Source organism: Colletotrichum gloeosporioides (genome assembly GCF_011800055.1).
Source record: "Colletotrichum gloeosporioides strain Lc1 chromosome Unknown consensus_74, whole genome shotgun sequence".
Classification (NCBI taxonomy): Eukaryota; Fungi; Ascomycota; class Sordariomycetes; order Glomerellales; family Glomerellaceae; genus Colletotrichum; species Colletotrichum gloeosporioides.
This window is the reverse complement of record NW_025544719.1, coordinates 519,656-544,972: the sequence shown is the minus strand read 5'-3', so window position 1 is coordinate 544,972 and position 25,317 is coordinate 519,656. Positions and strand designations below refer to the sequence as shown.

At 53.8% G+C, this 25,317-nt stretch overlaps 8 protein-coding genes across 8 annotated transcripts; 6 read left to right on the top strand and 2 right to left on the bottom strand.

The window, feature by feature from the left end:
- Positions 1-1,050: 1,050 nt before the first annotated feature.
- Positions 1,051-2,431, bottom strand: GCG54_00003503 (INO80 complex subunit 2; the record flags this gene model as incomplete). Its single annotated transcript, XM_045403576.1, has 3 exons — positions 1,051-1,293; positions 1,359-1,465; positions 1,519-2,431. 3 exons carry the CDS (start codon positions 2,429-2,431, stop codon positions 1,051-1,053), a joined length of 1,263 nt encoding a protein of 420 aa, XP_045259764.1.
- Positions 2,432-4,202: 1,771 nt separating this feature from the next.
- Positions 4,203-5,400, top strand: GCG54_00003502 (uncharacterized protein; the record flags this gene model as incomplete). The annotated part of the gene is made up of 2 exons (XM_045403575.1): positions 4,203-4,493; positions 4,546-5,400. The coding sequence occupies 2 exons, from the start codon at positions 4,203-4,205 to the stop codon at positions 5,398-5,400; spliced, it is 1,146 nt and encodes a 381-aa protein (XP_045259763.1).
- Positions 5,401-5,851: 451 nt separating this feature from the next.
- GCG54_00003501 (uncharacterized protein) lies at positions 5,852-9,934 on the bottom strand (the record flags this gene model as incomplete). Its single annotated transcript, XM_045403574.1, has 1 exon — positions 5,852-9,934. The coding sequence occupies one exon, from the start codon at positions 9,932-9,934 to the stop codon at positions 5,852-5,854; it is 4,083 nt and encodes a 1,360-aa protein (XP_045259762.1).
- A 2,353-nt stretch (positions 9,935-12,287) lies between these two features.
- GCG54_00003500 (Ras-related protein Rab-11B) lies at positions 12,288-13,288 on the top strand (the record flags this gene model as incomplete). Its single annotated transcript, XM_045403573.1, has 5 exons — positions 12,288-12,308; positions 12,425-12,437; positions 12,526-12,915; positions 12,980-13,060; positions 13,155-13,288. The coding sequence occupies 5 exons, from the start codon at positions 12,288-12,290 to the stop codon at positions 13,286-13,288; spliced, it is 639 nt and encodes a 212-aa protein (XP_045259761.1).
- A 1,288-nt stretch (positions 13,289-14,576) lies between these two features.
- GCG54_00003499 (Ribosome biogenesis protein BRX1) lies at positions 14,577-16,092 on the top strand (the record flags this gene model as incomplete). Its single annotated transcript, XM_045403572.1, has 10 exons — positions 14,577-14,704; positions 14,772-14,822; positions 14,879-14,935; positions 14,997-15,106; positions 15,158-15,187; positions 15,317-15,350; positions 15,419-15,456; positions 15,509-15,612; positions 15,664-15,804; positions 15,871-16,092. The coding sequence occupies 10 exons, from the start codon at positions 14,577-14,579 to the stop codon at positions 16,090-16,092; spliced, it is 915 nt and encodes a 304-aa protein (XP_045259760.1).
- Positions 16,093-17,366: 1,274 nt separating this feature from the next.
- Positions 17,367-18,737, top strand: GCG54_00003498 (uncharacterized protein; the record flags this gene model as incomplete). Its single annotated transcript, XM_045403571.1, has 2 exons — positions 17,367-18,221; positions 18,270-18,737. The coding sequence occupies 2 exons, from the start codon at positions 17,367-17,369 to the stop codon at positions 18,735-18,737; spliced, it is 1,323 nt and encodes a 440-aa protein (XP_045259759.1).
- A 1,188-nt stretch (positions 18,738-19,925) lies between these two features.
- Positions 19,926-22,212, top strand: GCG54_00003497 (Histone deacetylase clr3; the record flags this gene model as incomplete). The annotated part of the gene is made up of 2 exons (XM_045403570.1): positions 19,926-21,837; positions 21,893-22,212. 2 exons carry the CDS (start codon positions 19,926-19,928, stop codon positions 22,210-22,212), a joined length of 2,232 nt encoding a protein of 743 aa, XP_045259758.1.
- Positions 22,213-22,946: 734 nt separating this feature from the next.
- GCG54_00003496 (uncharacterized protein) lies at positions 22,947-25,228 on the top strand (the record flags this gene model as incomplete). Its single annotated transcript, XM_045403569.1, has 2 exons — positions 22,947-22,969; positions 23,308-25,228. The coding sequence occupies 2 exons, from the start codon at positions 22,947-22,949 to the stop codon at positions 25,226-25,228; spliced, it is 1,944 nt and encodes a 647-aa protein (XP_045259757.1).
- Positions 25,229-25,317: the final 89 nt, after the last annotated feature.

Genomic DNA, 25,317 nt, shown 5'->3' with positions numbered 1-25,317 from the left:
ACGATCACGAATTATACACCTGGATACCTGTTCTCGGAACTCATCCATGCTGACCACGAGAAGGGGAACATGACGCTCTCAACGGATTGATTACCAATACGGAATTGGGCTGAGTGGTTTCCCACAACAATGCGATAACGGCGTGGAGCGCCCGTCTCTTACCCTAGCTTGCGTGTCCGAGATCTTCTCGTCGCCTACTCAATCTATGCTCGACCGTGCCGGCATCGCACCACTCCCACATATCGGTGCTCAACACCCACGATCCCGCAGGCGAGATACAGCCCACGACAAAATGATGACAAGCAGACCAACGAGGGGCAGCCAATGGCATGGCCCTGCACAGCAATGCTCTCTGTGATTCGGAACCGGACTGGGAGAATGATCGTCACGGCCATTGACAAAGGCAACTGTCGCGGACTTGGCTGCCACCGGCAGGGTGCCCACCACCACTAATACAACCAGCAGTAGCAGCAATAGCAGATGAAATGTTGTTTCCGATCGAAGGCCAGAGGAACTGCGGAGAACAGGAATAAACAAGCTCCTGCGAGTGACAGGCCCGCGCCCGCGCACCACATAACTTGTCCTCCAATTGGCAATGCAGGGTCCTTGGTGTGTTGCAATTTTGCTACAGTGCCTATGTGCCCCGATGTGTTGATTACATAAGACATCTCGGCCGACACTGTCACGTCACCCCACAGCCATCATCAGTCGAAAGGGCATTAAGAGCCGACGGCCATCTCCGAGGTTCTCAGGCATCGACCTGTGGGTACTCGTTAGTGAAGCAACTATGACAATCACCCACGTGAGCGATTTAGTTTGCGACTTGCGCATGCCGGTTAGACATGCGGGACGGATGATGGCCGGCGCAGATTTATGCCAATTAACCAATTCTGTCTAGAGACCTGAGAACCATTACCAGCTTCTGCTGATCTACCTATGTGCTGCGTACGATAACAGTCTTCGCCCAACGCCGTTGTTGTCAGATACAAGTGCTCCGTGTTTTTATGATGAGTTTTCTCTTAGTCGTGAAGACTGGCGCGGGCCGTCGTCCTAGGCGACTTCCTCGACCATCTTTCCGGACTTGAGTCCTCCAGGAACAAACACTTTGCCCGCCGGTCCGCCGATCATCTCCTCCGGCACGGCAACAATGCTGCCCTTCTTGGAGTTGACCCAGCGGACGAAAGCTACATCTGCCTTTGGGGGCTCGTTGCTGGGAGTATCGTTGCCAGCGGCCTGACCTTTGCCCTTGGTCTTGGGTGCCTGCTTCTTTAGAAGCTTGTTGATGGTTTCCATCTATGCTTGCATTAGCTCTCGCGCTCGAATACTATTTCAATATCAGGGAAAATAAAGCATGTTACCTTGACTTCTTCGTTGCGCTTCTCAGACAAGTTGCGTCGACGACGAGCCATTTCCGCTCTTCTCATGGAAAGCTCCTCCGCTGTGAAGACCTTCTTTGCTTGAACCTCTGTTACACAGTTAGCGCGTTTCCTCGATCTCATCAGTAGGCATATGAATTACCATCCGAGAGCTTCATATACTGCTGAGGCTCTTCCTCAAAACGAGCACGTTGTCTCCTCGTCATCTTGGTCAAGTCCGGCGTTCCCTCTCGGCTGCCAAGTTCGCTGTCTTCCTCACCCTCGGCATCTGCGACCTGAGTTTCGTCGGCAACTTCGATCTCCTCCTCCTCACCTTCGGCATCCTCTTCCTCACCCTCGGCGTCCTCTTCTTCGCCCTCAGCGTCTTCCTCTTCGTCTTCTTCGTCCTCCTCATCGTCATCATCACCGGCGCCTCCAACGTCGATGCTCATGTCCATCGTGTTCTCCGGGTCACTGACTTCAATCTCACTCAACTCCTCCTCATCGTCGTCGTCATCGTCCTCGATAACTCTCGCCGCCGCCGGTCGCCGAGGCGTAACCTTACCAGCTTTCGGCAATGAGATTTTGATCGTGGAAGCCGCAGGGGTGTCCATGTCAGCGTCGCCATCGGCATCGTCTTCACCCTCGGCGTCGACATCCATGTCGTCCTCATCGCCATCGGCGTCCTCATCGTTGGGGTCCTCCATCTCCTCGTCCTCTTCCTCTTCCTCCTCACTGTCGGACTCAACAACGTAGCTCTTCTTGGGACCACGGTTGCGTTTTCCAGCAATGATCTCGCTGCCTCCAAACGAGCCCCGGCTGTTCACAGAGATGCTGTTTCCGGTGGAATTCCTGCCTCTGCTGGTTGCCTCACGTAGCTTATTCGCGGGAACTTTGACGGTAAGGTTGAGGTGCTCACTGCCCGGCGACGAGGGCGGGCCGCGAGACACACCGGAGGTGCGACCCTCTGAGCGGCGAGCGCGGGTGGACATATTGCTGCTTCGTTCGCTGTCGGCCCAGTCAACGAGTGCTTCGGAAGCCTTCTTGGCCGCTGAGCGGCGCGGTCGAGAAGCCATGGTGTGTGATGGTCAAGGATATATGAAGCGCGTTTGCGGATTGCTTGGCACGGGGGGATGTGGCTTAATGTGAGTGTTGTTGCGCTTGCGGGCTGGGTGAAGTGTGATGGAGAAAGGGATTTGGGGGGTAGGCATGCAACGGTGGTGTTTTTGGGACGATCGGTGGGGGATTTTCCCAAGATTGCGAACGTGGGAGGTTGAAATAAGGTAAGCTCGGGGGGCGGAAGTCCAGACAAGGAAGGGTTAAAGGTGAGGTGGCACTGCTGCTAGGAATCTGATCCCCTAGATACGGGAGATGAGGTAAGGCAACGTCCTTAGCAGCGGTAGTAGTGGCAGGCCGAGATGCATGGGAAGTTATTAAAGCGTGCGACTTGCGGTAAGTTTACACCTTTTTTTAAACCGTCCACGTGCGGGCGCTTTTTTGTTTTTTCGCCTTGTTTTTTGCTTCTGCTGGCCGGCTACTTTCCATCAACCTCTCTGGATCAAATCAAGTTGCATTCTTGGCGCGCAGAGTGCCGTGCGTGTACCTTGCTCTCCTTGAAGATGTTGGTTTTGGGCCTCGAGGTAATTTGCCGTTTGTTTGCCTCACTTGAGTTGGCAAACTTGCCTCAAGAACAATGTGATATGTGATGAAGTGATGGTGTTGACAATAGATGCAGCGCAGAGAAAAGGTTCAAGTCGAAACAAATGTCGCAATTGCGATAGAGATGATGGCTTACCGATTGTTGATACCCCTTCCCGGAATAGATGATAGACGACGGCTAGCCGCAGAATACGCGCAGCGGCAAGTGGAATAATTCGCCCTTCTTCCCCTTTGGTGGCCTATCGCCTCTCGGAGCAGGACCCAAGCACGACAAGGCAAGGTACAGAGCAGTAAAGTAAGAAGCGGTGGCTGTGAACCAAGCCAAGATGGGCAGAAAACAGGACCCCCTGAACTGAGACTTTCTGGCTATTGGATCTCGTGTCGCCTCCCGCGTCGCTACTCTGCGTTTTTCTCTCCCTCTCAGCGCCTCAATGTCTTGCGCGCTTCGAGAGTCTGTCCCCTTTAGCGAATCCACTCGCTGCAAGTCCCCTTTCGAAGGGTTGTAACGCAGCAGATGAGAGCTTACCTTGATTGACTGTGGCTGGAATTGGTTGCTGGGTCTGCCAATCGCTCGGTCGGTGAAGCAAAGCGTCGAGCGGAATGGTCAGAGATCGTCGGTGACAGGAGAGCGACCAAATCGGGTGATGTCCTGGGTTGCTGAAACAATAGATACCTCGAGCGATGAACAATACTTGTGGTATAGATGAGACGGATAAGAATGAGATGGCTTCGATATCCAACCCTCTGGCGTGGTATTGCGCTTTTCACCAGGCTCACCTTGAGTTCAGCGCGAGGCAAGCTTCACTCTGCAACAGGCGCTGAAGTCCGCTGGAGCACCGGAAGTTGAAAACGGAGACCCATAATGTGTGGATACCATGGGCACCGTGCATAGCAATGCCCCACATCCCGCCACCCCAGACGCGCTGCAGCTTAACGGTATCCCGCCGTAACAAGCCAGACGGACTCCTGGGCCGCGTTTTGCTCGGCTACAGGTGCCCGTAATGAACGTTTCCTTGTACCAACCTCTCCGTTTTCGCGGTACTTCCAGCCGAGGCATGTGGTTATAGGTCCCGAACGCCGATGTTATTCACCACCTGAGGATAATCAGACCGGCTGCTTTCCGGTGATTGACCACGCGCCGTTCCCAACGTTAGCAATTCCTTACTTGCGCTTCTAGTATCATCAAACATGAGTGACTCCGATGACAACGGCAGCTCGTCAGGCATTCCTGCCTGGCAGCGCGAACCACAACAGAGCGAGCCCCAGCTGGAAGTTGGGTCTGAGCCTGCATCGCAACAATCCCAAGATGATACCCCCACCGATGACAAGCTCGAGGTCGCGCGCCGCTTCCTTCAGGACGACGAAATAAAGGACGCACCAAGAGAAAAGAAGGAAGAGTTCCTTAAGGGCAAGGGGCTTGGGCCTGCAGAGATAGAGGAGCTACTGGGCAGCGGCTCGGCACCAGAACCAGCGCAACAGGTAAACCTCGCTTTTCACTCCTTGCCCGTCGCATCGCGACTAACATCCCCAGACTGCGCGAACAGAACCCGTTGAAGCCGAGCCAGCAACGATCCCAACACCAGAACCACACGCTCCTACTCCTGCTCCCGCTACCACACAAAACGAGATCTCTCTTCCAAGAACAAACGATAATCCTCCCGTTGTTACATACCCCGAATTCCTCACCAAGCCAACCCGCCCACCACCACTAGTCACAGCAAATGGCATCTTGAACACCCTTTACGCCTTTGCCGGCATTTCAACCCTTCTATACGGCACAAGCAAGTTCCTCGTCGCCCCTATGGTCGAGAACCTCAACGAAGCCCGCACAGAGCTCCACGACGCAACCAACAAGAAGCTGTCGGCCATTATCGAGAAACTCGAAAGCACCGTCTCCGAGATCCCCGCCCCCAAGAAGACCGGCGCCGAGGCACCAAAGGACGACGGCACAAGCAGCGACCCGGACGTCGAGGATCCTTCAGAAATGTTCCACCGCGACATCGGCACCCAGACGTCCAACCCGCCGACGCCACCACTAGACTCCTACATGAACCAGAAGAACGGAAGATGGGGCACCGGTTTGGCTGGACAAGGGAACAATGCTAGCGCCGACGCCAAGGTGAAGAGCCTTGCGCAACACGCGACAGAGATCAAGGATAAGTGCATCGCCGAAGCGGAGGATCTCGCGCACGTCAAGTCTGAGATGGACTTGCTCAAGGATGATCTTATGCAGCTGGCGTATCCAGCACCTAAGGAGTTCACGGGCGGTCTTTACGGCTTCCGTTCCAACGAGCCTGATGATGAGACCAAAAAGGCCAAGGACAACATCCGACGTATCAAGGGTGTGTTGCTCAGTACCAGGAACTTCCCCGCCTCCGTCAGGTAGGGAGTAATCCTACATTTCCAAAGACGGACATAAAAGCGCGGTGTCTATCAATATGCATATGGAGTGGCGAGCAATATGATAGGGCTCGGCATGTGAATGAAGCGTCGTCACTCGTCAGCCACCAAGGGGGACCTCATACACTCTAACAAACGCTAGAGAGAGCCGCTGAGTGCCGTAGTATGATTAGTTGTGTTCTGCTCTGCAATATGTCTTGGTTTGGCTCTGGCGCAACTTTCTAATTCTATGCCCATTTGTTATGCCAACTTGGTCTCGATTCAGGAGCCCTAATTCTCTGTGCAATGTAGCTATCTCAGCTGTTTGGACATCGTCCAGAGGTGTTCAGATACAATATTCGTACAAAACCATATTCCGTCTCCCGTGAGGCAAGAGTTACACGCCTCGTTCTGCGCGTTCCCAAACCCCATGATCCCTTTCTGCCGGATCCATAACATCATCTCCTGCTATCCTCTGCTGTCTCTTTTCTGTCCTGGATGCGTTTATACGTAGTTTCCTCGGGGATTCGCAACCAGTCAAAGATATTCTTCCATGAGCCAACGTAGATGTGCTCGAAGTTGCGATTCTCCGCTAGTTGCTGTCTCTCGTACCACTCCACGGTTGGCGTAAACGTGTAAGAGAATACCGACCGTGATGAGTCTCGCCTTGCTACATCCTTGACCCATTTGAACAGCAGGTTCTCGCAACGACTCGCTCGAATCGGCCTCGGGCTACGAGGCGGATGAAAGATGGTCTTGCTTTTGGGGTCATCTTCCTCGGCAAACAGATCTTCAGTCGGGTCCAGTTCCATGTCGCTGGGGGAACCGGTGTGGGTTTGCGCATCATTCTGAGCCCGCAACACAACCGGACGGAAACCATTCTCTATCAGGTCTTTCTCCTCGGGCATCGTGGCTTGGTCGGGATTCATGCACATGGCCTCCAAGGCATCTAGAGTCGCGTCGAGTGGGAGAATATCTCCAGGCGGTTGTTCACCCCCAAGCCAGACTCTGGTAAGCGGGAGATCTGGATTGTTGAGTCTGCCATGCTCCTCCACAAATCCAATCAAGTATTGCTGAGCGTGATTCAGCCGAGAAACTGGAATTTGGCTTTCAGTTGGGAAATTGATCCTGGCCGAAACATCCCAAATGACAATTTCCGAACCTTCCCAAGGTCTGATGGTTGGGTGCTCTGGTCGATAAAGTGCGATCCAGGGATGCCGACCCTCCCACTTATGTTCTGCCACCTGTCCTTGAGGAGTATAGAACAGTGAGATGTAGGTATTGAACAGCTTTGGTACATTAAGCTCGGGAGTGTGTTTGGGCGCGTGGACTGGATTCATCTTGGAGTAGAACGGCCACGGAAACTCGAGCCACTGCTTGTATGTTTTGAACTCTCGGTAAAAGTCCCTGAAAGAGTCGGCCGTTGCCTCGACATCTTGGTAATAGCCGACCGTGAAGCCGTAAGCTTTGGCGATGATCTTGGGGGGTTTGCCGGTCCTAATAGTGCCCATGCGCTTCGAAAGATCCATTAGAAAGGGGGTTATCGAACGAGGGTCCCAAGAGGTCAGTCGTGTAGTCCCCATGGGCAGTAAACGGTCCACACTGCTAGGGCCATCCCCAGGTTGTGCTGCTGGGTTCGGCTCACCCTCAGCAGCCAGATCACGATCCGTTCCGGGCGAGTACAGAGGGAGATCTTCGTATTTGATGCTATGTCGGGCTTCGAGGCGGCGGTCAGTCCCGAGCACAAAGAATTTCCGGAACTGGTCGTATCGAGTCTGCGACCAACAGCCGAACCAGTTCACCAAGCTTTGCTCGTCGTTGGCGTCGATACACTCTGGAGCAAAGATGATCGGCTCGAGCTGTTCGTCAGCCTCAATGCTTTCCATGAAAGATTGCCGGAAACTTTCGACCGCTGTCCAGGTCTCAAAGCGAGCCATACAATCATCATAGCCAAGTCCTGCTCTCTCTACGGCGTCTTGTGTACTGCCTCCGGCTAGCATGCTCCTCATCTGGTCCGCCCTGTCCAATGCAATACCTTGAAGAAACTTGGATAGACTTGCGGCTGCCACGATCTTCGTATTGGCACTAGGCTTTGCATGTGTCTTTTTGTACCAGTCAAAGAGTTGCAAGGCACGCTGCGGCTCAGCGACGAGGAAGCTCGGGGTGACGAGGATCGAGCTACCGTGCGGAAACAGTCTTGTCAGTTCAATCGCACCGACTTCGGTGATGTCGTGTGCAGAGCGAATGGACGGATACGCTGGACGCAGTCGAAGAGACTCGCCCAGGCACCAGAACGTGTGAGCGGGCTTTTTGTTGACGAGAAGCTTCAAAATGCTAGGATAACGATGGATCACGTCGACGGTTGTTTCGTGGAATATGACAACGCCATGGTTCGCAATCTTTGGGTCTATGAAGGCTCTCCAGTCCCCTGATGTCTTTGACGAAAAGACGCGGCAGTGTGGATTTTCCATATGAAGCCACTCGCTGACAGTATCGAGCATTGCTTCTCTGGATGGGGGAAATGCCAAGTAGAAGTTATGGCGTACGTCCTTCAAGCCAGTCGGCATGAGCCGATGATAGTCGAGGCCAAGCAGGGTTTGTAGGATTGACGCGCGCTTATCTGTCAAGCTCGACGCAATGGGCCTCTGTTCCGGGATAGGTTTGTGATGTGGTTTGTATATGAGATACCTGAGGGCGACGTCAGACGGGCTTGATTCGTAGTTCAGGTCATCGACCTCTTTCATGGCAGACTTCCATTCGTCACAGCTCGCAGGATAGACAATGATGGAAAAATCCTCATGTAAGCATGCAGCCCCAAAAGATCCCACTTTGAGTTTTTCAGCAGCGCTTTTGATCGCGCCTTCCCCTTCGGACGATCTTGCCTTCACAGCTCCCTGAGATAAAACTCGTTCGAAGAGAACTGGGCGTTGTGCAACAAATATGCGAACGTGGAATGTGGTGGAGAATTGCAGGATGTCTTGTGCCTCCACTTCAGAGTACCATTTCTCGGGATCGATGCGGAGATTATCAAAGGTCACCTGAATTTGTCTGCTTCCTCTGGGTCCCATCTCAATATTCTTGTCCAAGCTGTGCATAAACGTTTTCCCTCGGGTTTGATAGTCCGCGATAGACAGCTTCTTTAAAGTAGGCTGCACCTGTTGAGGCTCAAGAGGCTGGAGCTGATGAGATGTGGTTGGTTGAGGGGGAGACTTGAGCCGTTTTGGTCGGCTAGTTGAAGAACTATTAATGTCCATGTCCTCAGGCTCATCAGTAAAAGGGATTTGAGGGTCCCACTGAACAGATTTCCTCTTCTTCGCTGGCGGACGCGATGGCTGCGACTGCTCTGAAGTTGAGGGGACCGCTTCCGATGGTGTGATGCTCGACTCACTAGCAGACCTGGGGGCAAGGTCATCAGCTGGGCGCTTCAACACTGATTTAGGCTTGGCGGTTGCGTTGTTGGTGTTGGACTGGGGCGGAGGACCGCCGCTGATGCTGAACAGCGTAGACGGAATAATAGGCGGCGCTTGATCAGCCTTGTCCCGTCCTTGCAATTCAGCTTTCCTTCTGATACGGTGGTTGGTGAAGGCGCGGGGGGATTGATTTGTGTCGGCCGCATTGTCACTCAACCGGGATCGCACGCGAATGGGCTTCCCGCTTGTGAATATATTGCCTGCGGCCTTCACCATCGTTCTCGCGCCCGGTTGAGTCTTCTTTGCCGTCTTGGCAGGCTTCGAGAACTTTGCAGCGAGTGTTGTGAGGCTTCCGGTTGACTTGGTACTGGAAACTCTTGTCACTGTGGGTTTCCTTGCAGTGCCTTGATACCCAGTCGATTTTGATACAGCGGATGCTGTCGGCGGACGTTGCGACGCCAATGCGGGCGACTTCTGTTTGGTCGGTGACTTTGACTTTTCGCCTGACGAGGCCCGTTTGCGAGGAAGGGATGCATTTCTCTCGGCTGCTTGCTTTAGCGACTGTTTGGGCCGGTCCTCGATCGAAGGGAGAGCTTGATCGATCTGTCGTTTTGATGTTTTCGGAGGAGGGAGAATGTCGTTGAAATCGTCTTGACTGACATCGTCGTCGCTGGAGTAGTAGTCCTCTTTGGATTCCCCTTCCCAGAGAGTAGGCCGTAGGCCGCGCCTAATGCGTAGGCGATTGCGTTCTTGATGCCGGTCGAAACGATTCCTCTGGAACTCCTCACAAAGCTCGTACCAGCCCTTGATGTCGAATTCTGGCTCTTCGCCACGTCTTTGCTTTTCTTGCGTTGCTTTCCACTCGTCCAGCAGAATGCTTGACGCATTTTCGGGCGGCTCCCACGTAGCTCTCTCAAGAGGATATCCTGTCCATTCTACCAAATAATATTCTTTACCATCTTCAGTCGTTTGATAGAGAATCTGCTCCACCGACCATTCCTCGTCCGAATCATGTTGTGATTCTAATGAGGACGTGATGGAGATGTCGTCGTCGTCTTCGTCGTCTTGCTTGATGGTGCTGCTCTGCGGTCGAGGGGAGGCCTCGTTCACAAACAAGCCCGGAGTACCCATTGCGAATTCAGAACACGAAATTCATCGCATCTTCGGAAGACAAAAAGCGCTTTGACCGCGTGGATGGTTGCGTTGGCACACGTGCGTAATGCAAGCTGAGTTGACAGACTTGCAGGACCTCGTTTGTTGAGAATAGCGCACTGTATTTGATGGAAAGGTCTGAAAACCGAAGATCCCACTGAGAAAAGACGCTTAACCGTATGCAATGTGGCGAAAAGATGGAAAAGTTGACAGACAGGAGTCCTGGGGATGTGTTAGACTCTGTGATTTCTCTTCATCGCGTAGGAAAAAAGGAAACGTCGATGAGACTGCCCCGGAAAAGTCACCGGATGAGCCGTCACAAATTGTTCACTTACCGGCGGGTATCGTTCGTCGTGGGGTTGATTGTTTGAGTGAGGTTGGGTATGTGTGCGAGTCCGGAGAAATAAACAAACGGGTGCTGATGAGAGCAGCCCTCAAAGTCCAAGGTATCTCGCGTTGAACCGTAATTATCTGAGTGAGGATGTAGTTTATTGAGATGAGGCAGGGACGATAGGCACAGAGGCTTTTGGCCCGTGCTTTCTGTCGCCAGGTCTGATGGGGCCCAAGGAAGGAGGAGGGGCCTGACAAGTGCCATCTTAACGGGAAAGCGCGATCTCCCCCACGCTACTCGGTAGCTAGCTACTTGTTCGAAGAAGAGCTCGACGGATCGAGCTACCTCATTGACGTATAGAACTTTAAAGTTGTTTAACCTCAAGTTCCTGGTCTGGCCGACATGTTCGGATCATGCCCGAGTGTCTTTTCAACGCCGTTTGTCTGTTTCTTGTATCAAGGGCAATTACTTACCAACGACAGAACGGTAGGCAGTGACATGCAAGCATCATACCATGTTTCGGAGCATGAGAGAGCAGTCCAAACATGGGACCTCACCCATATGATTTGTGTAATCCGAGTCTCCCGGCTCTTTTGATGATCACCTGCGGGCATGCCGACGGGAACAAGCCTCTTGCTATCCCAGCTCGCGAACATGCGGGGAAGCAAGCTTACAGGTAGAGACGACCTATTTGCAAGGTAGTTCGGCATCCGAATAGAAGAGCATCACCTCAGTCGCACAACCAGGTTTGTGGCTCTACGAGGGTCATCTGGCGCTATCAGAGCACTGCCGCCTTGCCCATGTTTTTCGTCTTACCTCATAGAAGACGTCAGAGTGTGAGATGTGAGATGTGATGCGAAGCATTGAAGTAAGCACATCAAGCTCCAGTGCGGGCAAGGAAGACGTTTCTTAGATCGGGCCACGGGTTCGGCACACGTGATCCTGGATATGAAACGCGACACTTCCGGATACCGACGGCGGAATGCCATGACGGACACTGCATTTGACCATATCTCAGATACCTTACGCTAGTTCTCAGGCAGCCAGACGGGACGGAGAGGGAGAAACAGATAGGTGACGGGTGGTGGTTGGTGCATGTCCTGCGGTGGTGTGGCTCAGCGGGTCGTTGTCTTTTCGGAAGGTGGAGGATCCCCCTTCGACGCTGATGAAGGCAGGCGAAGAACCAGGCAATCTGAATAGGCACCTACGTGCGGATGGAAGGCATTGTACCTAAGAAAGTCGTCCTCGTGCAAAGACATGGAGTGGCCTTTCTTCCTGACCAGTCCCCATCTCCACAGCCCGGGCATGATTGTACATAGGTAGATACGCAGGGAGCTTCTCATTGATGATGTTGACAACGTCACCTGAAATGCCTTGTTCTTTTTGAAATGCCTGGGTAAACACCGCCGCCGTTCGTCTTTCTTCTCTCCCAGTCAGTCTATTTGAGGACTTGTAAGCCTGAAGATACATTCTATCCCATTGCTTCACTTAGACACCTTCCATCTCACAAAGGTGTTTTTGTGCTACAGCAGCCTCCCTGATTCCTCGAGCGCCCCGGTGTTCCGTCTGCTCCATGCCTTGGTGGACACCGCAGCCCTTTTCAGCGCTGCCCTGTCCCTTTCCCCCTTTGCCCAACTTTTCCTTTAGTGGCTGACCACCTCCAGTACCAAGCCCCAGCCAATCCCAGTGACCCAAAGCTGCTGCGCCGACACCATCATCCAGCAACCTTTGCTGCCTCACCTCCACGCTCCTACCTACACCTGCACCTGCACCTGCACCTACCTAGACCAACCTGCACAGTCCACCTTTTCTAGGTACCTACTCTCCAGTGTTCTGTTCTGGTTCAGTTCTAGGCCCGTACACCTTGCCTTCGCCTCAACTCAACTGCTTTATCTCTGGAGGCCGCGCACACCTCCATCGAGCCGCAGAGTTCTGGTTTCGCATTACCAACTATTCTACATCTCCAGCACTCACCCACCGCATCGCATCCAAACCGTCAACATGGCCAACGACGAATATGACGTGAGTTCTGCCATCCGTAATCGCCCATTGTCACTTTGGACTCCTTGGACGGCTACTCACCCCTCTCTCCCTCCAACTCTCTTCCCCCTCCTTGCGCTAACCTGTTGCCTTCGCAGTTCCTCTTCAAAGGTGCGCCGACGACCACACGACCTCCCGATCCCATCGCGAAATGGCCACGACGCCTCCGAGTAGCAAGCTGACATTTTACCCCTTTTAGTGGTCTTGATTGGAGACTCCGGCGTCGGAAAGTCCAACCTTCTCAGTCGATTCACCCGCAATGAGTTCAACCTGGACTCTAAGTCGACAATCGGTGTCGAGTTCGCTACCAGATCCATTCAAGTCGACTCCAAGACGATCAAGGCACAAATTTGGGATACCGCCGGCCAGGAGCGATACCGCGCCATTACCTCCGCCTACTACAGAGGAGCTGTCGGCGCCCTCCTTGTCTACGACATCAGCAAGCACCAGACATACGAGAACGTCACGCGATGGCTGAAGGAGCTGCGGGATCACGCCGACGCCAACATCGTCATTATGCTTGTCGGAAACAAGAGCGATTTGCGGCACCTGCGAGCCGTGCCCACGGAGGAGGCCAAGTCTTTTGCCAGTACGTTGCGGTGAACGACCAAGAAATGCATCCTGAACCCTGGGTTGGCTGACATGAGTTTCAGGCGAGAACCACCTCTCCTTCATTGAGACGTCTGCCCTCGATGCCAGCAACGTCGAGCTCGCATTCCAGAACATCTTGACCGGTGCGTTGCTTCGCCCCCACCCATGCAAATGAACTACAAAGCACCCACCCCCTGAATTGACCCGCGTTCTAACATGGCTCCCTTCTTCCCACAGAGATTTACCGAATCGTTTCGAGCAAAGCCCTCGACTCGGGCGACGGCGCCCAGGCCTCGATCGGAACCGGTCCCAGCATCGCACTCAGCAAGCCCGCGGATGACAGCGCAGAGAAGAGCGGCAAGTGCTGTTAGGCATTTTGTCCCCCACCCCTGGAAAACTTCCTTCTTCACGGCCTTTCGGAGGGCCGCTACGGTCGATATCATGGCGTCTCTTATATGCCCCGGAATCTGTATGTCACTTGGTCAAGGAGGGGTTGTTGCATCGAGGAATGACTAGGAATCCAACGAGTCTTTTTATGATTTCCGAGGGGACGGAGTACAGTCTCGGCCTTTCCTTTTTTGTCCATTATACGGCTCAGTGCGGCCTGTCTGGGATTTGACGTTTCTGACGATCGCTCTGCCATGCTTACGTAGTTGAATGAATCCATCTTAATGCCTTGGGGTTGCTCTCCGTATACTTCCTGATGTGAGATGAGAGTCGAAGAAGTCGATCGTTGCACGGCGCTGCCGCTTGCTCCTGCGCCTCCTTGCGACGAAACCTACACCGAACAGCAGACCTTGGGCTCACGATATTGCAAGGGACATATGGGTCGCGTCTTTGGCCGCGTGAGCCTGAAGGGGAATACTCATTTTGTACCTACATTACAGCCTGTTCTGACGTACCCTGCCCACACCCACACTACTGACTGGCATGTGCCATGACTTGACATTGCGATCCTCACAGCTCCTAAATGCTCCCCCTGAGCCGCCATAAGTGTCAAAAGACCCAGTTACTGTAGCACTCACAATGCGAAGAAACACCTAGGGTTCCGTACGGTCGAATAGAATCTTGTCATTGCATCTTGTACGTAGGTAGGTAGTAATGACAGCACGCATAATGAACGGAAGTGGGCTGCAAGCTGCTGCGATCCACAAACTTTCTCCCCCCCCAGGTGCAGCCCGCTCGGTCTCCTGGCGCGAAGCGCAGCGCTCCTCGCACTTGCTGAGGTGAGGTGCAGGGGGGGTACTACCCCCGCCCCGCTCTGCCACTAGCGATAAGCCTTATCTGTCGGAGAAAAGTAGCCTCCGACCAAAAAAAAAAAAAAAAAAAAAAAAAGTCTGGGCCGCAAAGATCGAAGAACGAGTTGGATGCAGCTTTCAACTACCGTACCTGCTGACTCTCAGAAGGCTTTGCGACCGCGCTTTGTCTCTCACGCCGCCAGAACGTTACGGGGAGCTTTGGAAGGACTTTGCGACTAACAAGCCGAATTTTTCTGGGCCGGAATACCTTTTCATCGTCCGATTGCCCCTCCCTCGCAACGACGCGGTTGATCCTCCTCGAATCTGCGATCGCGATCGTCTCGACGGTTTTGCACCAACAAGTTCCTCGAACCGAACTTAACCCCTTGGATATAAATCCTACGACACAACGACAGTCAAAATGGCGGCCGTTTACAAGAGCTTGTCGAAGAAGACCGACCAGAAGGAGGCAGCGCCGGTAGATGGAGCTGTGAAGAGCGTCAACAAGCAGCGTGTCCTGCTGCTTTCGAGCAGAGGTGTGACGTACAGGTAAGTTCAAAGATATATTGTACCCTCTGAATGTCATCTGAGCACTTGCTGATCCTTGATTGTCCAGACACCGACACCTGCTCAACGACTTGGCGACGCTGATGCCCCACGGGAAGAGGTAAATTCGGCACGAATCATCTATGCAACTGGAACTTTGGGCTAAGCTTGGGCTAGAGATGTGAAATATGACAAGAAGGGAAACCTCAACGGACTCAATGAGCTGGCTGAGTTGTATGCGACCTGTTTTCCGAACGTGCGCCGGGGCAACGAACGCTGACAATCCCCTCTCTAGGTATAACTGCAACAACATCGTCTTCTTCGAAGCAAGAAAGCACAAGGATCTTTACCTCTGGATGGCAAGAAGCGGCAACGGATGCAGTATCAAGTTCCATGTTCAGAACAGTATGTTTGCCGTCTGAATGAGGTCCGACGCGGCGACTGACATGCTTCTAGTCCACACGATGGAAGAACTCAACTTCCCAGGTATGAACTCATGCTATTGAGTATTTTCCTACGCCTCTCTGTTCTCTTGCCATTCTGTCCACATTTGAGGCGCATGGAAGATCAGTCCATAACATACTGAGGAGGGAATCATGCTAATATCGTCGAAAGGAAACTGCCTCCGAGGTTCAAGACCGATTTTGTCGTACGTTCTCCACCCCTATCCCCTCGTCAACTATCTCCTCGTCCCACAACGACTGACAGAATTCTTAGCTTCGACCAGGCGTTTGAGAATGATGCTCATTTGCAGTGTATGTTTAGCTACTTACCCCTGAGTACTCCAGGCTGACAACATGGCAAAAGTGATGAAGAAAATGTTCATTGCTGCTTTCGGAGTGCCTCCCGGGGCGAGAAAGGCCAAGCCGTTCATTGACCATGTAATGAGCTTCTCGGTGCTGGATGGCAAGGTGAGATCTGCCCGCCCAGAACTTGCGTTAGAGTGACTAACGTAATTGCAGATCTGGGTCAGGAACTACGAGATCCAGGAGAAGGAGGGCCAGGAAGACGATGGAGAAAAGACTGTGACCAAGGGTGGGAAGACGATTTCCACCTCTCTGCAAGAAATCGGCCCCCGCTTCACCCTCACGCCTGTCGTCATTGTAAGTTGACACCGTCCCGAATCCAGTAAGAGAAGTGCGAAGCTGATATCGTTTGCGCGCGCGCAGTTGGAGGGGGCTTTTGGAGGGCCAAAAATCTTCGAAAACAAGGAGTATGTCAGTCCCAACCTGGTCAGGTCTGATATGAGAAGGAAGAAGGCGGTCCGTCACACGGCGAGGGCTGAGAAGGTTGTCGAGCGGATGTCCAAGAAGGGTGACCTGGGTCTTCGATCTACAGGAGGCAAGCCGGCGGCCAAGGATGAGCTGGATACCAAGACTTTGTTCGCTTAATAATGAGATATCCACCTTCTTGGGAATGATTGCGGAATGGGAAAAAGTTGTTTGTTTTGTAAACTAATTGTCCCCGACTGGAAGTCTTGATGAATTCAAGACTGTGTTAGTCCAAAGTTTGCAATGATTGGCCGGTGAGTCCCATAATAATGTGCCCAAGCTACAAGCACTGATAGCGATAAAACACCCCTGTCGATTGGCGCTGACGCCAGCCAGGGGCGGGGACCCACTGTGAACCGTACCTGCCTCCTAGAGTCACTCCGGTCCGACGTTTACTAAGTAAAGTAGGTCAGCAGGCAGGGGCGACCTGCATGTCCTCTGCGTCACCGTCGCGTCCAACCTTCGTCCGCTGCCTTTTACTCCTTTGCTCTCACATCTCTGAGTCGCACTTGAACTTCCCACACCGCAGCCCTCAACTAGGCAAGGCTCATCGGGAAGCACATTGGCCTACATCGATGACAGCCTCTCCATCGAAGTAAACAATGCCAGTCCGCGTGCTCGCCCTCTTTGATAGCCCCAACGCCGGGGTGGTTAGAAAATAGGCCTTTCGATCTTAGACCTCGCTGGTGAATTGATTCGCCCGCTAGGTTTGACGGAGGTTTCGTCGCCTCTATTGTTTCAATCTCATTTCCTTGGCTAGACTTAACTTGAGTCTACCGGTAGAAGGTTCGATCTCGACATTCTACGACGGCCAACGAGACGATCGCTCTCATCTGCCTTTCTGGTTGTGCCATCTGTCTGCAATCATTGCGATCCAGGATACTGGTTACCAAGATCCAACGAAAGGGTCACACACAAAGCATAATGCTGCAAATCACCGGTGAGTTCTACCACATTTGAACGATGTAGTCTTGTTCTAATGTCCCAGCAGAATTCAACCGTCTCAATACCGCCAACGGCGTCTGTTTGTGCCTCTGACACATCGAGTTCACTTTTGAGAATCAACTCCATTCAATCCGCAATTCACAGCAATTTGTTACCCTAATTCATTCGATTGCTTTCTTCGTCAACCGGTGTCTCTTTGTGGTGCTATCCGCCTTATCACCACTTACTTTAACCACACCCCAGACACTAAGGCGAAACCCCGTTCACCAACATCTTCTTTTCAGCAGTCTAGTCGTATCTGCTTCGCTGCTGCCACTGAATTCTAAACGACTTGTGCAGTTTGTTGAGCCCCCGAACAATTCAGTCGTCTCGTCGCCACCTACCAGACAGCATCGTCATCATCGTAGTCCACGAATCACCTCCACTCCGCGCTGCGGTACGTATTCGAGATGGCATCCACGTTTTCATCGCTGTTCATTGCATCCCAGCTGCAATTGGATGCTGAGCGCAAGGTTTTCGATGATGGCGGCAAACTCGAGGGTCTGGAGGGCCTCCCACTTGAGATTATCTTCGACATTTACCAGCAACTTGACGTTCGCAGCATCTTTTCTTTGGCAAAAGTCAACACACTATTCCATGGACTGCTAAAGAAGAACAGGGCAGTTATTCTGCTACCGGTTTTACAGCGGGAGTTTAGTCCATTTGACGAGCTTCTCCAGGTCTACACGGCATCGGATCAGGATCTAGGCCAGTACGGTGACACTTTCCAGCCCCGACGAGTAGTGTTCAGGCGCTTTCCAGGCGACGTGTCAGGAGTTACTCTGTCACAGGGTGGCATCCGTTCGGATTCCGCGCTATCTCCCGAGCAGGTTCTGTTTACCAGAATTCTCAACAACGGCAAGCCGCTGTCTGCGACCACACTACCGGCGCCGCGATCAGTCGCCGTCAATGACCGTGATTTTGACTCCTTGCTCAAGTATTGCCTAGTAGTCAGACGGTGGGAAGAGCTTTTTCCTCAACTTCACTGGTTTTCAACCCCAGAAGACTGTCGTCAACTCAAAGATTCAGAAAAGTTCAGATTCCGTAGGGCTCTCTACCGCTGGTGGTTGTATGCCTTTTACTTTCATGGCGAGCTTCCTCGACCTAGAGGTGGCCATCCTGAGGCATTTGTCAACGACGTACGAATCAGCCAAATGAGACTCTACCCTTCGACGGAGTTGATGGAGCTGAAAGACCTTTTCACCTCTGTGAAGCAGCTTGTGCGACATTATGTTTATCCAAACCTAGAGCAAAACTTGGAGCCTGTAAGCGACTCCTTGAATGATCTTCTGTGCCTACTGCTGACACCGTAGCTGCAGATCCAAGACATGAGCTCCTTAGATCGAATGATTGAGAACACCATTCGCGAGCGAATCGTAGATACCTACGCAAAGCTCGATCCGCGAGATCTCATGTTTTACTTTGAAAATCTGTTCAACTATCCTAGGAAGCGTCTTGTAACGGATGTGAACCTCAGGCACCCCAACTTCTCTCGAGATCAAGAATCACTCGAGGCAGCCGTGCAGGCCGTAGTGGACGAGCGCCCGTGGCTCTACGAGGTCGATGACCTGAGTACTGTGGGAAGTATCATTGATGTCGACAAAGATTATGAGGATCGCCTCGACCGTGACGGTAGCCATGACGGTGCGATCCCGGCACCCGGAGCCTTTCAGCGGCCCCTCAGCGATTGGGCGCCTCCAGGAGATGATGGCCGAACTCTTGCTGAGCGAGATCATTTCCATCGGTACGCGCGGCGCGTGTTAGGCAACAACTTAGACTAGATTCGGCAGAGATAGACTCTGGCAGTATACACGTGGTTCTCTGCTACAATCATGCGCACTGCAATGACTTGAATATCGTGTCATTTTGAAAGTGTCTGATGAAATGAGTAAAGATGGGGCCTGGAAAGTGCACTGATCCAACTTGCCTGAAATGGGTGCTCCATACTTAGTGTACGGTGTGTCTTGGTACGAGGCTGCGGGTACAGGGGGGCTGCTGTGCTGTGGCGGGTGCACCCTGCAAGGCGGCAGGTTTGTGGCCAGCTCCCGCCTTGTCAGTGGCCCAAGCCTCCCATCTTGCTCTCACTCACACCCGGCTACCCATCTATTAATCCTCTATACAAAGGTCTTTGCGCAACAACACGGCGTCTCTCTGTTGCGCATATTCTGCCGCTAGATTTATGATTATTCTTCAGGCTCCTTCGATTCGTCTGACTCGTCAATCTTTACAGAACGGGGCCGCGCCGGTGTAGGTCATCTTACGCTTGCTGGCGGTTCTCAAGCAAACAAGCTCCTCGACCTCTCTGTCGCATCTCGACATCAGCCATTGTTCACCCTAGATTGGTAAGTGATATTATCTCGCATGTTACCCATCAATAGAAGGAAGGAACAGAAGGCCAGCCAAGGCGCGGTGTTTCGTGACCGAGTGAACGGCGGAGACCGTACGTCTCTTACGGCACCTTCCTGGTCTGCACCTTTCATCCAAGTTGCGAAAGAAGAGACGAATGCGGCACTTGGAGGTTCCAGTGCTCTCATATATGTCCATCCAGAATTACCTGATCCGCCAATCTGGATAATGCTTCGTATTTTGGTTGATTGAGACGTCTCCTGCCTCACGCACTCAACATGTTCCTGAAGTACATCGTTGTATACTGACTTGCATTAGATATTCGGTCTCTCTGTTGGGAATCGCAATAAACCAGGTTCTCTCAGTTTAGTTTGAGAGACTGCGCCTGTCTGATTCATATTCCAAGCGCATCGCCTCAGATAAAGCCCGGCTGCTTCTCTCTATCGATCGAGTCACGTCTACTCCAGCGCGCGAAGATCGTCACGCAGTCAACGAGACAAAAAGTTGATTTGCTTTTCTCACCGCACGCCAAACTGCTTGCGCCTCTTAGTTCCCCCAAGATTGGTTCTAGATTAGGTTGGCCAAAGTCCTAGGGGCTAGTCAACCCAGCCCATCTTCGCACCATGGACGGTGCCGACCCAGACGTCGTCATGGGCGGTGACGACGGGCCATCAAATCACACGTCAACCCCCAACGGTGTCGCCTCGGCTGTGGCTGGTGATCCGAAGAGTGGAAACCCGACACCATCTGACGAGGAAGAAGAAGAGGATTATGAAGAGTATGATGAGGAGGTAGACATCGTCGACCAGACCCGCAGACGCGGTCTCCTACCCACGGCGTGTTGCTACGACGACCGAATGAAATTGCATGTTAATGCTGACTTCGGCGCCACCCCTCATCACCCTGAAGACCCTCGTCGCATAGAGGAGATCTTCAAAGCGTTCAAGAGAGCCGGACTGGTCTACACAGGCCCCGAGGCGAATGTCGCTCAGGTGTTGCGAGACACCCCTACCAAGTACATGTGGAGGATTGGCGCGCGCGAAGCCACCAAGGCTGAAATCCTGACCACCCACACACCCGATCACTACCGCTGGGTCGAAGACCTGTCCCGAATGGACTACGCGACACTGCGAGAAACCAGTAAGCAGTACGACCAAGGCCGAGCCTCTCTCTACGTCGGCAGCTTGACTTTCACTGCGTCGCTTTTGTCTTGCGGCGGTGCCATTGACACTTGCAAACATGTGGTCGAGGGAAACGTCAAGAATGCGTTCGCCGTCATCAGACCGCCTGGTCACCACGCAGAGTACGATCAACCGCTCGGGTTCTGCTTTTTCAACAACGTACCTGTTGCTGTCAAGATTTGCCAACAGGAGTACCCCGCAGATTGCCGGAAAGTCCTTATCCTAGACTGGGATGTCCACCATGGCAACGGAATTCAGAACATCTTCTATGATGATCCCAACGTGCTGTATATTTCTCTTCACGTGTATCAAAATGGAATCTTCTATCCAGGCAAGCCTGACAACCAAGATATCCCCGACGGAGGCTTGGAGCACTGTGGCACGGGGCCTGGCCTGGGCAAGAACATCAACATCGGATGGCATGATCAGGGAATGGGCGACGGCGAATACATGGCCGCATTCCAGAAGATCATCATGCCCATCGCCAAGGAGTTCAACCCGGATCTGGTTGTCATATCGGCAGGTTTTGATGCTGCCGCTGGGGACGAACTGGGTGGTTGCTTTGTGACACCTACCTGCTACGCCCACATGACGCACATGCTCATGTCTTTAGCGGACGGTAAAGTTGCCGTGTGCTTGGAAGGAGGTTACAACCTTCAAGCAATCTCTACATCAGCCGTCGCCGTTGCTCGCACCTTGATGGGAGAGCCCCCACCAAAAATGGACATACCCATGCTCAACAAGGATGCGGCAAGAGTGCTGGCAAAGGTACAGAGCTACCAGGCGCCGTACTGGGAGTGCATGAGACCTGGCATCATACCCGTTCCTGAAATTCAGGATCTCAATGCCACCAGATTGCATGACCACGTCAGACTCGGTCAACGACAGGACCTCTCGCAAAGACATCAGATGATTCCCCTATTCATCCAAAGGGACCATCTCTTCAAATCGTACGAAAACCAGGTCTTGGTGACACCCGACATTCAATCTGCGCGCCAACTCCTCGTCATCATCCACGATCCGCCAGAGTTCCTCGCCCAGCCCGACGTCATCGACCGTCACATCGAGCTTCACAACGCATGGATTGTCGACAGTGTATCCCAATACATTGATTGGGCTGTTAATGAAGATATTGCGGTGATGGACGTCAACATCCCTAGCAAGGTTGTGCGAGACGAGGACATGGATCCATACAACCCCAGGATAGCAGACAAGGAGCTCCTTGCTGAGCTCCAGGAGCTCTTGAACTATCTCTGGGACAACTATATTCAGCTTTACGAAGACGCAAACGACATCATTCTCATGGGCGTCGGCCGTTCCTACAATGGGGTCAAACAACTCCTCACGAGCCGAGGTATGCACCCTCGATAAGAGGTTTCCCGGTAATCATTGCTAATTCTTCTTGACAGACTGCAAGTCACGCATAGCCGGAGTCGCAAGCTTTGTGGAAGGTATGCTGCGCCCAGTGAAGTCTGACGTGGACAACGAGCTTTCGACGTGGTATAAGGACCACTCGCAAATTTACGTGTCTCACGACCACCCTTGTTGGGACAGCGAGGACACAGTTCGCCGAGTTTCTAAGAGGCGCTTTGGTACTGTTATCCGCAGCGAGACAAGTGGCGTCAACAAGATGATGCAGACGCATGCAGCGCAAGTTCAGAGGTGGATGTTAGACAAGCTAGCGGCTCGTCAAGGTGGCGATACAACTGACGATGAGAAGATGACTTGAGAGGTTTCAGGGGTGCGCGACTGGGCTGGGTGGAACATCTTTGTGGTGTGAATGGACAAGAGCTGAGGCAGATGGCACAGTCGCAGCTTCTGTCAATTACTACGGCTGGCGGCAGAGAATCATTTGGCGGGTAGGATACCAGGAGCTTCCAGGTTGGGAGGGCACACGATGAGTGAGCATGGAAGTTATTTTGTCTGGAGTTTTGTGAGCGCAGGACAGCAGTCAACGACGTAAATTTCTAGTTGTCCATAAACCCTGACATGGAACACTCTGCTGCCTTCTCGTGCTTCTGTGTGAGAATGAAATCTTTCACATCGTGTTCTTGGAGTATCATCTCGAAAGTCGTTGATTGGCTGATCGTCCGGCGACGCTCTGAACATCCTTGGCTGTCAGTTGAAATCTGCAGTTGTGATTGGCTTACGCCCGGGACGACTATGTGGGTTAAGTGCATGCAGCGCTCTGACTTTTATTGGCTAAACATTGTCTTATCCGGACTAGGAATATGGATAACGCCGTTCTCAGCGTCCGAAGTGGGTACCCTTACAATTTTCAGGGGCCGATCCAATGTGCTTGCCAGCAACCAACCCTGCTCCATTAGACGTCGGCGTTGGCGCATGCAGTGGTAGCTGACTCTCTCAACACCACGACCGCGCGCATCACGGCTAGCACGAGCTGTTGCCAGCGCGTCTGTACTCAAACTACAATAACTTCGCGTCAATTAGGCATCATTGACCATGGATCGCGATCGGCGAAGCAGGTGAGTTCATGTTGTTTGTTGTTCACAACTTTGCGGACTGTCGACTTCAGCGACTGGTCAACGACATCCCCGGGTCTCGCAGACTTGTGTTTTCTGCCTTCTGAGTGAACCGGTCCACCGGTCTGGACCTTTGCCATGGGCTGCCTGCACATGAAGTCATCAAAGCTGCCTTGTTGTTTCCTCCTGTATCGCGCTCCATGCCGGGGGCGTTGAGCGCAGATGTTCAGAGAGCGAATGGATCCCGCAGCCTTGCCCATTGACTTCTATCGCCAAGGCATCCCACCAAGACGTCATTAGCAGCTTCAACCACAGAGTTTTGCTAACATATAAAATCACAGGTACGAGGACGGCGAGGTCACTAGGTATGGCGCCGGCGAGTCCTGGAGACCCTTCCCTAGAGGGGAGAGGGGCGGAGGGGGAGACCGCTCTCCTCGACGAGCCCGAAGCCCCCTCCGCGACCGTGACAGAGATCGCGACCGTGACCGCGACAACCGCGACAACCGCGACAGAGACCGAGACCGAGACCGTGATCGGGACCGCGACAGAGACAGAGATCGAGACAGAGACAGGGAGAGAGACCGCGACAGAGACCGCGCTCGCACTCCCCCCTTGACCTCCGACAGCTACGTCCCTGGCAGATCTCCTCGCCGCAGGTCTCGAAGCGGTGACCGCTACCGACGCGACAGGTCCAGAGACAGAGATCCGCGCCCGCAGAGCGACACATGGCGGAGGCGGGACAGAACCCGAAGCCCTGTGAGGCGGCCATCGCCGAGACGTAGTCCGTCAAGGCGTCGCAGTCCCATTGGCAGGTCTCCCGCCATCAGAGACGAGCGCAGTGACCGCGCCAGATCCCCGCGCCGCGACAACAGGGACAGAGACAGAGATCGCGACCGCGATCGGGAGAGGGAGAGGGAGAGGGAGAGGGATAGGGACCTTGATCGACGGGACGACAGGTACCGCTCGTTGCCCCCCTTTGCGCAGAGCCCAGTCTCATCCGCTCCCTTTAGAAGACGGTCGCGCTCGCCGTTTGGTGGACGTGACAGGCCCCCGCGTGACAGAACTCCTCCGAGGAGATCACCGCCTCCTCCGGCGGCTAGAGGCAGCTATCGACCCCGATCTCGTAGCACGAGCCGTCGCGGCGGCGAGAGATACCTCGGATCCTCCTACAGACGAGCGTCACCGCCTCGAGATTCCGGCATCTCGTCGGCCATCACGTCTCGATCAGCTTCAGGCAAGTCGTCACCGCATCCTCCTTCCTCCATACGAGCACGTTCGCGGCCGCAATCGAGGGAGCGGGAACAGCGGGAGCAGCGGAAACGGGAGCGGGAGCGCGAGCGGGACCCCACACCACCCCTCCAGACCGGCGGCGCTTCTGCCATACCGTCGTCGTCATCGTCCGCGACGGCGAGGGAAGCACCGCCGCCCTCCTCGAACTCGAAGCCTGCCGCCGTCCCCCCTACCGCCGCCGCCGTTGTTGCCCCCCAAGAGCCGGCCCCTTCGCCGGTTGCAAAGACGCCTCCCCGAGGCCCCGCGGCCCTACGTGCTCCTCCAACCGGCCCTGCCGCGACCCGAAACTTCTCTGCGCCCGCCGGCTCACCCGTTGTCCAGCCACCTAGACACCCGCAGACCCCGAGCGTGCCGCCCCCTCCCTCCCGATCGGACGCTACGAGTCCCACGATCCCGCCCGCTGGCCCTCGAGGTTATGTAGCTCCTGCGCGCGGCGGCGGATACAATGGCCGTGGTGGACGAGGCTCTTGGTCTGCCGCGCCTCCTCCTCGTCAAACCCCCGTGCCCACGACATCCCCTTCTGCAACCGGCAACGGACCGTCGACCATACCAACCGGTCCGCGCGCCAACCCCTCCAATGCCACCCCAACAACCTCCTCATCAGCACCCAAGGCGTTCAACCCGCCCACAGGGCCTTCGTCCCAACACGGAGCCCAGGGCCAGCGTCTCACCCTGGCGCAGAGCATGCTCTCTACTCTCCCTCCTCTCATCCCGGGAGGCAAGATCGACCCGTCTTTACTGCCGACAACTACGGGTATCACCAGAGAGATCGAGCCGCACTACAAGAAGCTCAAGAGCGAGGAGGAAAAGGCACGAGCGGAGCTTGACGCTAAGCAGGACAAGCTGCGCCAGAGCCTGCAGGTATGGGATAAGCTTGAGATGGAGTCCAAGGCATGGAGGACGAGGGTCGATCTTAGCGAGCAAAGCCTCAAGAGTTTGGCCGGAGAGGGCTTGGGAGGTGCCGCGTTCTGATGGGGTCGCCAGCAACTGTTGAGCAGATCATGGAGAGGAGGGTTTCTGCCACTATGTGTTTTGCTTTCATTTTCCTATTCTCAACGGAG